General features: G+C 49.4%; 1 protein-coding gene across 1 annotated transcript; it reads left to right on the top strand.

Moving 5' to 3' along the window:
* Window positions 1-1,518: 1,518 nt before the first annotated feature.
* LOC127327144 (uncharacterized) lies at window positions 1,519-5,668 on the top strand. The gene has a single exon (XM_071828224.1). The coding sequence runs from the start codon at window positions 1,541-1,543 to the stop codon at window positions 3,287-3,289; it is 1,749 nt and encodes a 582-aa protein (XP_071684325.1). The 5' UTR covers window positions 1,519-1,540; the 3' UTR covers window positions 3,290-5,668.
* The last annotated feature ends 9,427 nt before the right edge of the window (window positions 5,669-15,095 follow it).

Here is a 15,095-nt window from a genome sequence, read left to right as displayed (position 1 = left end):
TAAAATTAAATACCTACATACATATAACCATTCCGAAGATACGGTAGAAATTTTGGTGAAAAATATGTTATATTTTGAGCTATACAAAAAAAAAACAAATTTCTGACAAATATGCGTCCCTATACGTAGACATAAATTTGTTTTGTTCCTGTAGCTCAAAATACAATGCAAATTTTACCGAAATTTCTCACGAGTAGTCAGAACATATATATGTATTTATGGAATAAATATGATGATTTTTTGAAACACAGATACATAATTTTTTTAATATTTAAAAAACTGAGAGCACTGGTGCTCATGTGCACCAAATGCTCACTCCTCTATTACATTGTAATGGATTTTTGTTGCCCCGCATTTCTTGGTGCTTAAACTATTTGCCCTCTAACTGATTAGCTCTACATTGAAAGGTCACCTTTGCCCCTCAATCCCATCTAAGGGCATGTACAATGGTAGAGAAGGAATGCCTTCCCTTACCCCACCACATCAGCTAGAGAAGGTATTAGATATGAGTCATACAATGCATTATCTCTTACATCCATCTCTAGCAATTAATACGAATAATTAAATTTTGGTAGGAAATTTGTTGCTAAGGGAAGACATATGTGATACAATGGAGAAAATAGTCTTCTCTTATTTCCTAAGAGATGATCCCTTAGCTAAGGGAAGACAACCTTCTATCTCTTCATTCTCTCTCCTCCAACTAAGCAAAAATCTAACGTGGCATCTCTAAGAGAAGGTTGACATCACCGCATTGTACGTGCCCTAAGTATTTGACCCTGAGAACGACATTCACTAGACCTGCATAGCCACAACGGTTTTCTTCCATGACGCCGACACTCTGCCACACATCCCCGCCGCCGGCCAACTGCACCGGTCGCTATCCTTTCCTCCACTGCCTAGATCCTCCACCTTCCCCCCTCCTTCGATGCGGCCTCGCTCAACTCCGCCCACCATCCAGGGCTTCCCGTCCCGAGCGCCCAAATCGAGCGGCGCCGCCCACGTTGGACCGACGTTTCTTCCCCAAACGCTGATCCTTTCCCCGCTCTACTCTAGTGTGACTCCCTACTTGTCTTGATCGATTCCTTCTTTGTTCTATCGCGCGCAGTGGCGGACGAGCTCGCGAAGGTTGGGGAAGGTGGCGCCACACAAGAGGGTGGTGGCGGCGGTGTGCTCTTCCTGTACATGTGCTTGCTATGTGCTCGTCCTCCCAGTCGACCTTAGCTGACAAGGAGCGGCTCGACTATGGCTGCAGCGGAGGGCCTGAGACAAGGCCCGACATTAGCGATGCAGGATGAGAAAAGGGCAAACGAATTACAACGGAATTTACGTTGGGGTATATTGGTCCAGGGTTCTTAGCCTGATCCTCAAAATAAAACAAAATAATTCAGAAAGGGAAAATTGTTAAAGTCCAAGTAAAGAGGGGCAAAAAAATCCATTCCAAAGTAATGAAGGGCAAATTATAGAGGTATCAAGTAAAGAGGGGCAAAATATAAAATCCCCCGAACCCAAGGGGAGAAAAGTTGCAAACTTACACAGTGCGATGACATGTGCCTCACCCACCATGTCCAACGCGGTGTCGCGCATTCCGTCGAGCACCCTGACCTCGCTCCTGCCGCGCGCCCTGAATCCGCACGTCGCCGTCGTCGACCTCGTCGCGACCCATCTCACCGCCGCCACCGAACCCCAAGCCGCCAAGCCCCTCGACCTCTCCCGCCTCCTCCCCTACCTCGGCCAGGAAGAGCTCACCGCCGTCGTGCTCCGCGCCGGCCACTCCCACCCGCTCCCCACCCTCCGCTTCCTCGTCGCGCTCCCGCCGCCGCTCCAGCCGTCGCCTCCCCACCTCGCTTTCCTCGCGCACTCCCTCGCCACCACCCGCTTCTTCTCCCACGCCCTCGACGCGCTCTCCCATCTCCTCCGCCTCCACCCAAGCCACGACGCCCTCCCCACGCTGCTCCTCTCCTACCAGACCGCGCCCCACCCCTCCCTCCCTGGACTCCTCGTCAAGGCGCTCCTCCGCCACGCCCGCCTCCACGACGCGTTCCAGGCCGCACTCCGCGCGGCCGCTTCCGGCTTCCCGCCCGACACCGTCGCCTTCAACGCGCTCCTCGCCGCGCTCTCCCGCGCGGGGCGTTTCGGTCACCTCTGGACCGCACGAGCCGCCATGGCGCGCGCCCACGTGCGCCCCAACGTGCACACGTTCAACATCCTCGTCGCCGCGCTCTGCCGTGGCCAAGACGCCGAGCGCGCGCAGGGCTTCTTAGAGGAGCTGGAGGAGCAAGGGTTTGAGCCGGACGTGGTGACCTACAACACCCTTCTTGCTGGCTACTGTCGCAGGGGGCGGCTCAAGGACGCTCTGCACCTGTTCGATGTTATGCCGCCCAGGGGCGTCCAACCGGACCTGGTGTCACATACCGTTTTGGTGGACGGACTGTGCAGAGCCGGGAGGTTGAGCGACGCTCGGCGCATGTTTGACAGGATGATGCACGGTGGGCTCAGCCCTGATGCTGTGGCTTATAGTGTTCTTATCGCGGGGTACTGTAACCAGGGGAGAGTGAAGGAGGCAAGGTTGCTGCTGATGCAGATGGTGGGAACCGGGCTCTCATCTCAAGGATTCGCTCTCAGGGCTGTCATCGAGAGCCATCTAAAAGTTGGGAGGCTGCTCACTTGCTTGAATATGCTGGCACCTTTGAGGAAATACGGTGTTGTCATCCCGTTGGAGAGTTATAATTGCTTGGTCCGTGTGTTGTGTGAGGATATGCGCCCTCATGCTGCCAGGGGTTTGTTCCAGTGGATGGTAGAGGATGGACATAGCCCTAGCTTGGACATGTACAATATGATTGTGGACTGCTTCTGCCAATGTGATTGTGTCGATGAGGCTTTAGATGTCAAGGCTGAGATGAGCTCTAGACAAGTGAAACCAGACTTCCATACTTACCGGGCACTAGTAACCTGCCTTTGTGGGCTGAGGAGGAGCTTAGACGGAAAAAATGTTATGGCAGAGATGATTGAGTCCGGTCACCTGCCAAACGAGACCATTTGCGCTGCCTTGGTTTCTGGGTTCTGCAGGGAAGGATCTCTTAATAAGGCAGAACTGATCCTCAAGGCGTTCGTTCTTGATTTCCAGGTCCACTGCAATGAGAGCTATAATACTCTAATGAAAGCTTACTGTGCAACCAGGAGCACCAAAGAGTCAGTACAATTACAGAATAGGATGTTAGATCTGGGTTTTGTCCCAAGCAGCGAGACATGCCGATCTATCATCTATGGGCTTTCAAGAAGCATTGGTTAAGTGGCTAACCTGTATTAATTGACTATTTGACAAATGAATTCCAGTCATCTTAAGCTCTGAATGGGTTGGTCTACTTAATTGCTTAATGAATGATTAGATCACTCATGATGCTGGTGCGCAATGCATTGTGAACACAAACATGTGTGGAAGAGCTGTGGAAGATGGATTATCTACCTCAAAGCTGTTTAGTATGCTATGGTATTGAATTGATGTGAGCACAATAGTTGACGCAATGCTCCTCTCATACAGATTCGCCATTTGAATTCAGGCAAATTATAGTCTGCATGATGAAACATCTTGCAGCAGTGGCCAGTGACCAGAGATGTGCATTGACCAAGTTTCTGCTTATGGCTTCGTGGGCGATAGCAATTTGGAGACCCAAGATATGCTGAAAGATGGCCATATATTTCCTCGCAATCCTGATTTGGTTTCGACTGCTGGAGGAAATAGATATAAAGAACTAGTTCATGGGAACTAATGCTAACCTATACCAAAAAGTTTACGCTATGTTTGGGGATACCTAGGAAGGAGAATGGTAGTTAATGGTGGAATAATGCCCAGAAATTTGCTCGGCTGCAATATCTAGCTCCTAGCACAGTGGTGTTTGACAAACTGCTCTGGATTCTGACCACGTGGCACGTCAAATCATGTCTGACAACATACTGTATACCCCTGCTTTACAGAATTACATCCTCCGACATGGCGACTACAATGTTTGAGAGTTAGCATTGCTTCAATCTTGCCCTAGATCACATTAGCGATGGGCATGATTTAAATGCTACAGTTAAGCATTGCATCGAATTGCTATAGTACCACAGTACGCAATGCACTGTTTGGATGAATCCCATGTGGTCCGGTGTTTATACAAGAGCTCACCTGCATGGTGAACAAGAACATCGTGGAAGGATTGTGTAGCTGCAAGTTGCCTACTATGCTATGGTATTGAGATGCGGTGAGCACAGTGTTGATGTAGTCTTCCAGTCATACATATTTGTTGTCTGAATTAAGGTAAATTCTAGTCTGCATGATACAAATTTTCTAGACCCCCAATTGCTATAGTACCACAGTACGCAATGCACTGTTTGGATGAATCCCATGTGGTCCGGTGTTTATACAAGAGCTCACCTGCATGGTGAACAAGAACATCGTGGAAGGATTGTGTAGCTGCAAGTTGCCTACTATGCTATGGTATTGGGATGCGGTGAGCACAGTGTTGATGTAGTCTTCCAGTCATACATATTTGTTGTCTGAATTAAGGTAAATTCTAGTCTGCATGATACAAATTTTCTAGACCCCCCCCCACACACACACTGCTCTTGCCTTCTCCCGCAGTTGACCGGGCCATCGCGACATCCTCTCCGCCAGATTAGCTAGCCGGAGGTGGTCTTGGTTAGGCACCGGAGTAGCTTAGGGTGTAGATGGTTTTCTCTAGTTTTTGGCTATTTGCCAGAGGTTGGGTGTATATGCCCCGTAGTCAGAGAGTCGCCGTCGATCTTCTCCGCTAGATTGTCGGCACCCTAGGGCTGCTCCTTGCTCTGCATTTGCTCCGGCAGTCGGAGCGATAGGCGGGGAGGAGTAGCATTGTCTCCTCAAATAAAAAGGTGGCTTCGTGTCTTCTTCATCTCCAGGGATACCATGAAGCGGAGTTGTTTCTTCTCGGCCGAGATGTTTGTCTGCCTAGGCAATGCGCAAGAAAACTTGCTCGCCGATGCTGGTCGGAGAAAGGAAGCTCCGAGATGCAGTTTTTCCTGACCTGCCGTGGAGCCGAGGAGGAGGACTGCCCCGATGCTGCTTCGTGTCGCTTCAATCGTCTTCGGCTTCCTACTAGGTGCCACATCGACGAGCTTAACCACGCGGTCGACATCATCGCCTGCGCGATCTTCGGCCGACATGGCGGCATCTCTTCAACCTCCGATGCGGAGGCTCCTCACCGCTTCTGCTGCTGGAGCTCGACGCTTCTTCGCCGCCAAGTGGTGCGTCCTCGACGGCTTGGAGGTGTCTAGTGGCGGTGGTTATTCGCCGGAAGGGGGCACTCGAGCGTTTTGCCCTTGTTCCTCAGCGACGATGCCTGGAGGGCGCCGGCGAGATGTGGCGAGACACCCATGGAATTGATTGGTTTTTTAATTTTCCTAGTCAGCTGGGAACTAATGCTGGCTTATGAAAAAATGGTTGGCCTCACGAGGTAGTTTGTTATGGAATGAATTTGCTTGGCTGGGAATTCAAACTTCTGTTGTCCTGGCGGAAGTTTGGCAACTGCTCTGGATTCTGACCACGCAGATGCAGCATCGATGACTACTGTATAATACCCTGATGTACATGGTCTGATGGATTCAAATGGCACAAAGTTTGATGGTATAAAAAATACACTTTATTTCGAAATTTTCTCTGAGTTGCATTCCAGAGACTCTCTGTATTGATGTTATGTGATCAATAAAGTGCCATGTTATATAAAAAAACAATCTGCTTATTTTTTTTTAGGTAGAAGTGTAGAACAATCTTTTTTTAAGCAAAAGTATAGAACAATCTGCTTGCTTAAATGTTGATACCGACTGGGAAAGGAAGCAGGAGAATCGATCAGGGGGAGACGGGCAACTTTTCTTGTTAAAGATGAAGATATCGACAGCTGGGGAATATTGGGGACAAAGCATAGCCGCCCGCTATCGTCGGATCATTCTCGCGTGGCTATCGCGGTAGACGCACGGACCCGGAGTTAGAGCACCTCCAGCCATCTCTCCGATGAAGCTCTCGACACCCCTTTTTTTTTATCCGATTCAGCCGCGTCTCCGGTTCAAGCAGAGCCAAGTGAAATACATAAAAAAGCTCGGCTGTTTGGGCAGCGCGAGGCCAAAATTCTGCCGTTCTCCATTGTTCTGCTTTGAGGGTTTTTTAGCTGCTCGAGGTAGAAGAAGGGCGGCTGCCGGAGGGCAGCCCCAACATTTGGTATCGGAGCCTTGTCGATCCGAGGCGCGGCAGTCCACGACGAGCACGGCGGACGCGGAGGCGGCGAGGGGACGCCGTATGTGCGGCGAGCGCGGCGGACCTGCATGGTGGCGCAGAGGCCGCGGTGGCGTCGGCATGGAGGAGCTGCGCGGCCACGGAGGCCGTAGCGGCGCCATGCGACGGCCATGGAAGAAACTCGGCGTTTGTCGCCGAGGAAGAGGACCGCGTCCTGGGCGCGCCGGGCTGGCCACGTTGCCTGCGTCAGTGCGCGGCATGGGCCTTAGCTGGAGGCATGTGGAGCGCGGCGACGGTCGCCAAGGAGGAAGAAGATCGAGTTGCTCAAGCGGCCGCGTTGCCTGCGTCAGTGCACGGCATGGGCGTGAGCTGAGGGCAGGCTGATCAAGGCGGAGGGAAGCCGTTCGTGCGGTGGGTGAAGGCAGCTCGGGCGGCCGCGTTGCCTGGCATGGGCGCGAGTCGAGGGTGTGCGGATCACCGGAGGAGAACACGTCCAGCGGAGCGCAAGACGGCCGCGTGGATCACGTCAGTGCGTGATCGTGTGCGCGAGCCGGGGCGTGCAGGGCGTGGCGTCATGGAGGAGCTCGGCGTGTGTCGCTGAGGAGCTCGGTGGCAGAGTTGGCGTGTGTCGTCGAAGAAGCTCGGCGTGTGTCGCCGAGGAAGAAAATGACGTGCGTCACTGGAGAAGAAGAAGGGCCGTTCCCCGTGACAGCCGACGAGGAGCCGTTGTCTTGTACGTCAGGATGGACGGCGAGGTTTCAAAAAAAAAAAGGATGGACGGCGAGGTCACGGTTTAGGGGTGATTGTTAGCAAATAAACCGCGACCGGTGTGTCCAGCGCGTACGTGCGTGCGTGCGTCTATCGCGTCCGCGTGAGTATGTGCCCGCGTTGGTGTCCGCCATGTAGAGCTAGGTCGTAGGCAAGAGTAGCAGAATAACCACGTCAATCTGTTGGACGCCGGCCGCGTCGTACGCGCGACCCGGGCGAGCGGATCGTCGGCGTGTGAGTGCGCGTGTGGGTAGGAGTGGGGCGGTGGATCGTGTGTGCGAGCCGCGTATAAAACTCGTGCGGAGGGCAGCCCCAACATTACTACAACATCGACCCCGTCGCCAATTGCATGTACTTTTACGGGAGCGTTGGTCAGATTATGTACTAATTGTCTACGAGAGCACATACGATCGAGTGTTTCTTTAAGGAAGCTAGGACACCATGGAAAAAGCTCCAAATTTGTACGTTAATTGTAAGTGGATGATTTGCAAAAAGTGTATTTGACACACTCGAACACCACTGCTTCTGATTTTTAATTTTTTTTAAATTGAAATTAAATACCCACATATATATACATATTCCAAAGGTACGGTAGAAATTTTGGAGAAAATATGTTGAATTTTGAGCTACACAAAAAAGATAAATTTCTGACAAATATCTACCCCTATACGTAGCAATAAATTTATTTATTTCCTGTAGATCAAAATACAATGAAATTTCTACCAAAATTTCGCACGAATATCCAGGACATATGTATGTATTTATGGAATAAATGTGATGATTTTTTAAAACAGATGTGTACAATTTGTAAATATTTTGAAAACTGAGAACACTGGTGCCATTAGTAGAAAACATGTCTTTTGTTCGGAGCTGCAAGGAGCATATGATTTGGAACTATTTTTAGAAACAGTCCCGGTTCCAATGGCTAGAACGCGTGGCCACGTCTAGTCCCGATTCGATCGCAACCTTTAGACCCGGTTTGTGATAAAAACCGGGACTAAAGGGGAGGCGGCGGGTGCGTCAGGCTGCGGGCATCTTTAGTCTCGGTTTGTATCACAAACCGAGACTAAATATCTTTTTATTTGTCCCAAAATATAAAAGGTTGGAAACTTGAAAACCCTAAAAAGGGACCTTTAATTCTGGTTGGTTCCACTACAATCAAATTAATTTAAAACCATAATCATGGTGGATGGTGGCTGATGCGGATCAAATAAAATTATTATTATTTCATTACAAATAAAAGACTAGTCATATTCATATCTAGGCCTATAGTACATGTACTCGAGGTCGCCGCCGTTGTCGGAGGAGGAGCCGTTGTCATCGCTCGCCGGGCGCGGCTGGAACCTACGAGACGGCGGTGCTGGATGCATCCATAGAGGTTGTGGCGGCGCACGCGGCGGGGATAGATGGCCGCATCGACTGCAACCTTGGCCGTCATCGCCACGACGTCCACGGTAGGCCTGCTCCTCCTTCTACCACCAGGACCGGCCAGCCTCCACCGTGACGGCATTGGAGGCTCCAGGGAGGCGCGGATGGCCACGCGTTGGCTCGGGAACTCCTTCTTTGGTGGGTGGAAGTGAGGGTATTGTAGGCCGGGGTAGTCGCCCGCCAAGATGTGGTTCATCACACCCTCGAAGGTCCAACTGCCCCACCATAGCCACCAGACGGCCTCATTGTTGCCCACGGGAGGCGGCCCATCCCCCTCGTACCTGACGAGCTCCATCTCCCGTCGATTGGCGAAGAAGGCGTCCCAAGTGGCGACATTTTCGGGATCCCAACAACGGTCCATGCACTGCTCGAGGGTGAGCTCGACGTAGTAGTGGTGGGTGATGGCCGCACGGCGAGATGCACCTTGGGGGACGGGGAAGACCGGTACGCCTCCGGCGCTCAGGCTCTAGCCCGGGGGGGCATAGGAACCCCGGTGGGTAGGGGTAGTTGGAGGCGTTGAGCGCCTCCGCCTCCGCGTGGGTGAGGGCAAGATCACCGTACGCCATGGATGAGAAGTGTGAGAGAGAAATCTGTGGAACTATGGTATGATATGTGGCCCTTCCACCACTTCCCGCCTACATATATAGCGGCAACAATGGCGGAAAGCGGTGGAAAGGGCGGGAAGGTGTAGGCAGGAAGGGTGTTGAAAAGGGTGGGAAGGATAAGGACGTGTGTGCAACCTTTAGTCCCGGTTGGTCTGTGCAACAACCAACCGGGAATAAAGGAGTTGCGGTGGGTGCGTTAGGCCACGAGCACCTTTAGTTCCGGTTGGAGAAGCAATCCAAAACTATTTTCTAATTTGCAAAATAATTAATATAACTATTCAGACCATTAACGGCGCACACGCTCCGGTTTCCAGTGACGACTTGACTGACATGACAACACCTCTAGTGTGAGTAATATACCAATAATGGAGATGGATTCACCACGAGAGATTTAGCATGACATGACAACCCCTTTCCTCCGGCCATGGGGACGAAGCTCCCTACCTTCTTGGTTAGGCTTTCACGGGCTTGCGGGAAAATTTTCCCGAGGCGGAACTTCCGAAGATGTCCTAGGGCGTGTGCACCAACGATATCTTCGAGAAGTCCCGCCACGGGAGATTTCCCAACCCTTTCCTCGAAGATGTAAGATATTAACACTGGCAATGGTTGGCTTGTTTTTGCTAGTTATATAGAGGTTGTGACGTACCATAGGGAGATTCCCCAACACTGTTAGAGGAGATGGAGGCTTTCACGGGCTTGCGGGGAAATTTTCCCGAGGCAGAACTTCCGAAGATGTCCTAGGGCGTGTGCACCGACGACATTTTCGAGAAGCTACGCCACGGGAGATTTCCCAACCCTTTCCCCCGGCTAGGGGGACAAAGCTCTCCCTACCTTTTTGTTGTCTTGTTGAGCTGCTTGCGATTAGCGACGCTCCTTTTATAGGCCTGGCGCCGCTTCCTCCTTCATCTTGTTCCTTCAACAGGACGTCATGCGCTACATGCCTTATCTCGCCTAGCAGTGCGTCCACCCACGCGTCGTTATCCCACCGACAGTTTTGTTAGATGACACTAAAAATCCACCTTTAGTCCCGGTTGCACCCACCAAACGGGACTAAAGGTCGACCTACCGAAAAACCCTTTAGTCTCGTTGCACCCACCAAACGGGACTAAAGGTTGGCCTGCCGAAAACCTCTTTAGTCCCGGTTGGTTCCTCCGACAGGATGTCGTGCGTTGCATGCCTTATCTCGCCGAGCAGTGCGTCCACCCACGCGTCCTTATCCCACCGACAGTTTTGTTAGATGGCACTAAAAACAAGTAACGTGGAACTATATGACACGATAAAGAACTTACAAGAGCAAGTGGCACAAAATGGGTCAGCTGTTGAGCTGCAGCAAGATCTTGGGTTCGATAGTACCGCCGACCCATCTCAAAAAAAAAAGCAGCATGGCTTCCACACGGGTCCCGATTGATGATGTACATGTTGATGAGGCACCTATGGATCGCTACCCGTGGACGGTATCATGGAGAAGATAAACTGTGAGCTACACCAGTCAATGAAGAACATATCCATGAATGCGGCGGTCGGGTTTGCTTTAACTTGTGAACGTGGAGCACGATGGCATGTAAATGAGATTCAAGCTGGCTATACTCGTGTCGGGGTGGACGAAATTGTACCGGGGTATGAGTCATTGGAGCTTGACATACCTGGACCTGAAGGGGAGTCGACACTGCGAGAAGCGATGGGTGTTGTCATTCTATGGCCAAAGGAAAACATAGTGTTTCCAGGATCAGCACCAAGGCCACCGTTTCCTCTGAGGAGGCATCTAGCACCTCGAAAGCCACCGTCTCATCCAGCTTCTCCAAGTCCACCTCTCCATCAGCAAGAAGCAACACCTCCAAAGCCACCGTCTCCTATAGCTTCTCCAACTCCACATTTCCATCAGCAAGATCCAAAGCCATCGGCTCCTGCAGCACCTCCAAAGCCATCGGCTCCTCCAGCAACTCCAAAGCTATCGGCTCCTCCAACACCTCTAAAGCCATCGGCTCCTCTAGCACCTCCAAAGCCATCGGCTCCTCTAGCACATCCAAAGCGGAAGAGTGCAAATACCTCCAAGTCCACCGCCCCCCAGCAGCAAGAAAATGGCCTTATCTAAGATGACGCGAAGTGGTGTATCTTGCGGGAAACAAGTTCCGCAGCTTGGAGAACATGCAAATCAATGGATCCCTCCGCTCAAGGTGTATAACGATAAGAACATACGTCTGGCTGATAAAGCGGGACAACTAGGTCTTATTATTGGTCAATATCTGCGCATTGATCCAATGCCCGACCCTAATGAATTAGCATGAAAATATGTTCCCGGGCAGCCTCTGGTAAGACCTCGGAAGATACCACTCCTACTACAACGTATGGCTCAATTGCATGAGTGGTATCTGGAATTAACGAAGAGGATTGATCGCAATTATCTAATGGTGGCAGCAAAAAAGAAGCATTACTTCCATGAAGACTCCATATCTATTGATCTTGAAGAATTGTTTCAGTTCTTCAATCTAGACGCCCTCGACAAATATGTCGTCAGTTCCTATTGTTTGTAAGTGATTTATTTCTGTAATTAAGTTTCTAGGGTCCACCTCGTTCATTGCATTTATCATCACTATATTCTTTTGTACACATTATGCAGATGGAAGATTCTTGAATGTAGATGAAATGGATTCTATAATGTTGGGTTCATTGTCTCATATGTTGTTAATTTTGCTACGGTATCCCTGTCAACACCCGGATTTTTAAGTCCAGATGCCTATTATGCCATACATCACAATCCCAGGAAGATTGTTTTTGCGAGACATAATAAGTTCATATCACATCACATCATTCATTACAACACCATAATAGTCTTACATCAAAAGGATCACATGATCCAGTCTCATTACAACACTTGATCTAAGGATCAAATACAAAACACATAGCGGGAATACGTAGTAGAAGTCCATCTATTCCACAGGCAACGCTTGACGCCAGGAGATGATCCTAGTTGTCATAGACGTCCTGCTGTCCGTCATCCTGATACTGCTGCTCTTCTTCATAGTCTGGCCATTTGAATAGCCAGGGACACAGCCGTGAGTACTTTAAAATACTCGCAAACTAATACTAGAGTAAGTACTAACAGTTTTAGTGAGAGCGTTCTAAGCTCTAGGTTCATTTGCATAAAGCCAGTTTTATTTCATAAACATTTAGTAAACAAAGACTCTTCATTTGTCTAACTTAACTCAAGAGGGAACATTAGTGTCATTCCCACAACTCTGTTGTGATCCAGTCAAATTCACCTTTCAAATTCACCATTTCACTTTTAGAAATCATCTAACAACGGAACAGTATGGCCATCCAACCGTTCATAACCGCGGACACGGCTATTCGAATAGGTTTACACTCTGCAGAGGTTGCACACTTGTGCCCCAACATTTGATTACATCTGTCAGGGATAGCCCTGAATAATCATAACTCAGTATGCGGATCATCAACCATTAACCTTTCACTTACACACCCTAGTATAGGCACCTCTCCTATGAGCTTGGCCTCCCAGTGATAACAATCTGCTATCCTGGGAACTGCACTGGGCTTGGGTAGGACATTCAACTCTTTTCGCGTCATTTCACTTTCAATGGAGGCAACCTCGACATAACCTCTATGACGCTTGTTCAGAGGGAACACATACTAAGACACATAAATTTCCAGCTAAAGCCTTACCCATAATCAGGTATTGTGGGGGTACTAAAAAATTGGAATATTATCGCATCCGAACCCAATCATCAGTTTTTATCAAACTCACCATGTCAATCAAGTCACATTCACCTTCAAAATCTTTCAATAGAATGACTCATCATTCCAAGGTTTTAAAATTCAAAAGATTCACATGTTCCCAGCTAGAGTAGTTACTTTTAGTTTTAGCACTAGCAACTAGTCATGAGGGGTGCTAACTAGCTTGTAGCTCTTTAGGCTAGCTTTGATGTTCTTGTACTACTCCATATCTAGACTCAAGTTAACTATAAAAGTAAACCTTGATAATCAAAGTAAAAGCTTTGTAAGATAAGAAATGAGACTTGGAAAGTAAAACACAAAGTAGTATGGTATGAGTGCCTTGCTCAAGTTGAGCTTGCACTTGGGTAACTTGCAAGAATGTTTGCCTTGATTGGTACAGTGATCAAAGCTTTCTTCTTCCTCTTGGTAGAAGACCTCCTCCTCCTGGTAGTCCTCGGTACTAGCGTCTATAAACGGATACGAGGCATACCATCACCACACAAAGCTTAAACACTAGACTTAACACACAAATGGTTCAAACAAGCTATCCTAGCATCACACAATAATAACAAGGTGGTTGGCTTTGTTTTCATTTAATCAAACTTGTAAGAAACAATAATTTCCACTCATTGAATCTTATTAAGTGTGGGATTATGTTGACCAAGGTCAACACTTCACATTTATCATTTGAGAAAAATGATTTAAATGAGGTACTATACCTCATGCAATTTAAATACTACTAAAGCACCATTTAATATCACTAAGTAATCAACTATGAGGTGCTATAGACCAAAGTTATCACCTCCTATTGAATTACTTAGGACCATGATTTAAATGAGAGACAACCTCTCATACTATTTAATAATTAATTTTGGGGTAATTTAAATGGACTAGAAATGGCCACATAGCCATTATTTTGCTCTAGCCCATGATCATGTAAACAACTATGCTATATTTTTACATATTCATGTAGAGTATGTGAAATGTGATTTATGAGAGTTGGAATCAACTCAAAATCATTTATGGTTGATTTTTAATAATTGTTTGAATTTGAAAAAGGTACTGACTTGTTCTTTTTGCTACATTAATTCTACAACAGATCTAGGGTTGAGACCAGTCTAGTTGGTTATAGTTTTTCTTAAGCTTTACAAAAATATCAAGTTCATAAAATTTGGCTCAGTAGATCTCTCTATTTTCAAAATTGAACTTGACACCAGTATGGAAATTGAACTAAAAGATGTAAACAAATTTTGAATTTTCTGGGCTTGCGCGGGAAACGCAAATGGGCCCGTGAGTGCAAAAGCCTAACAGACCGTCCCAGTAACGCGTCTCGCACGCACGGGCCATCTGACGATGGGTCCCACTCATCAGTGACTATTTAACAGCGAAACGGTATGGATCAATGGGAGGCGTTGGATTAGAAGTGGATCGAGCGGCTGGCGTGCGTCGTCGTCGACGACGAGCACAAGCTCACTGGCGGTGAGCACCAGGGGGTGGGAGGCTCACCGGCGCTCCGGCGATGATCGGCGACAATGTACGGCGGGGTTGTCAACGACGGCGGTCCTCTTGGTACAAGCGGCAACTCCGGGGGCGGCGGCAATCTCCTTCTTCTTCTGCGGTGGCTCCGCAAGACTCCGACGATGAATTGGTGGTCTACGTGTGAAATTGGGCAGAGGGAGATCTCGAGAAGGGGTTCTGAGATGATAGGAGTCGAGTGGTGTGGAGAATTAGGCGCGGGAGGCCTCCTTTTATAGCGAGCGTCGAGGTCCGAGGCGCATGGGTGAGGTCGAGCACGGCGACGGTGATACAGTGGCGGAGGGAGTTGGGCGATGACGCAGGGGCATTGGCGACGTAATGGCGAGCACAGAGGGCTTGACGGTGCAGAAAATGAGGCATTGACGTGAGCGGGAGGTTGACGTGAGCTCGCAGTACCGTGGCGAAAGTCTCCGATGGTGACGACGGCGATGGTCCTCTCTGGTGCGAGTGACCATGTCTGGGAGGTAGAGGGTGACGTAGTGAGTGGGTGTGAGCGAGGAGAGGTCAAGGGGAGGACGATGCTGACGGTGCGCGTGCGTGTTGTGGCGTGCTCCGGGCGTGCACACGACGCGTCATGGCGCGCACTGGACGTCACGGACGCATCCTAGTATGACTGCTGCTGGCGTCTCCTTGGTCGAGGACCGTGTCCAACGTGTTCAGGGGAGTGAGAGGGAGGTCCAGGACATGGTGGTGCATGTTGGATGGGAGAGGAGAGGGGATGGCATGGCTGAGTGGCATGAGGCCACGACATGGTCTCGTCCTTGATGAGATCATGCTCAAAC

This window comes from Lolium perenne, chromosome 3, assembly GCF_019359855.2.
Source record: "Lolium perenne isolate Kyuss_39 chromosome 3, Kyuss_2.0, whole genome shotgun sequence".
Taxonomy (NCBI): Eukaryota; Viridiplantae; Streptophyta; class Magnoliopsida; order Poales; family Poaceae; genus Lolium; species Lolium perenne.
Note: the sequence above shows the minus strand (reverse complement) of the source record. Positions and strands in the feature narration are given on the sequence as shown.

Excerpts from the sequence above, each read along its gene's own strand:
- LOC127327144 (XM_071828224.1), top strand. The coding sequence starts at position 1,541 with ATGACATGTGCCTCACCCACCATGTCCAACGCGGTGTCGCGCATTCCG.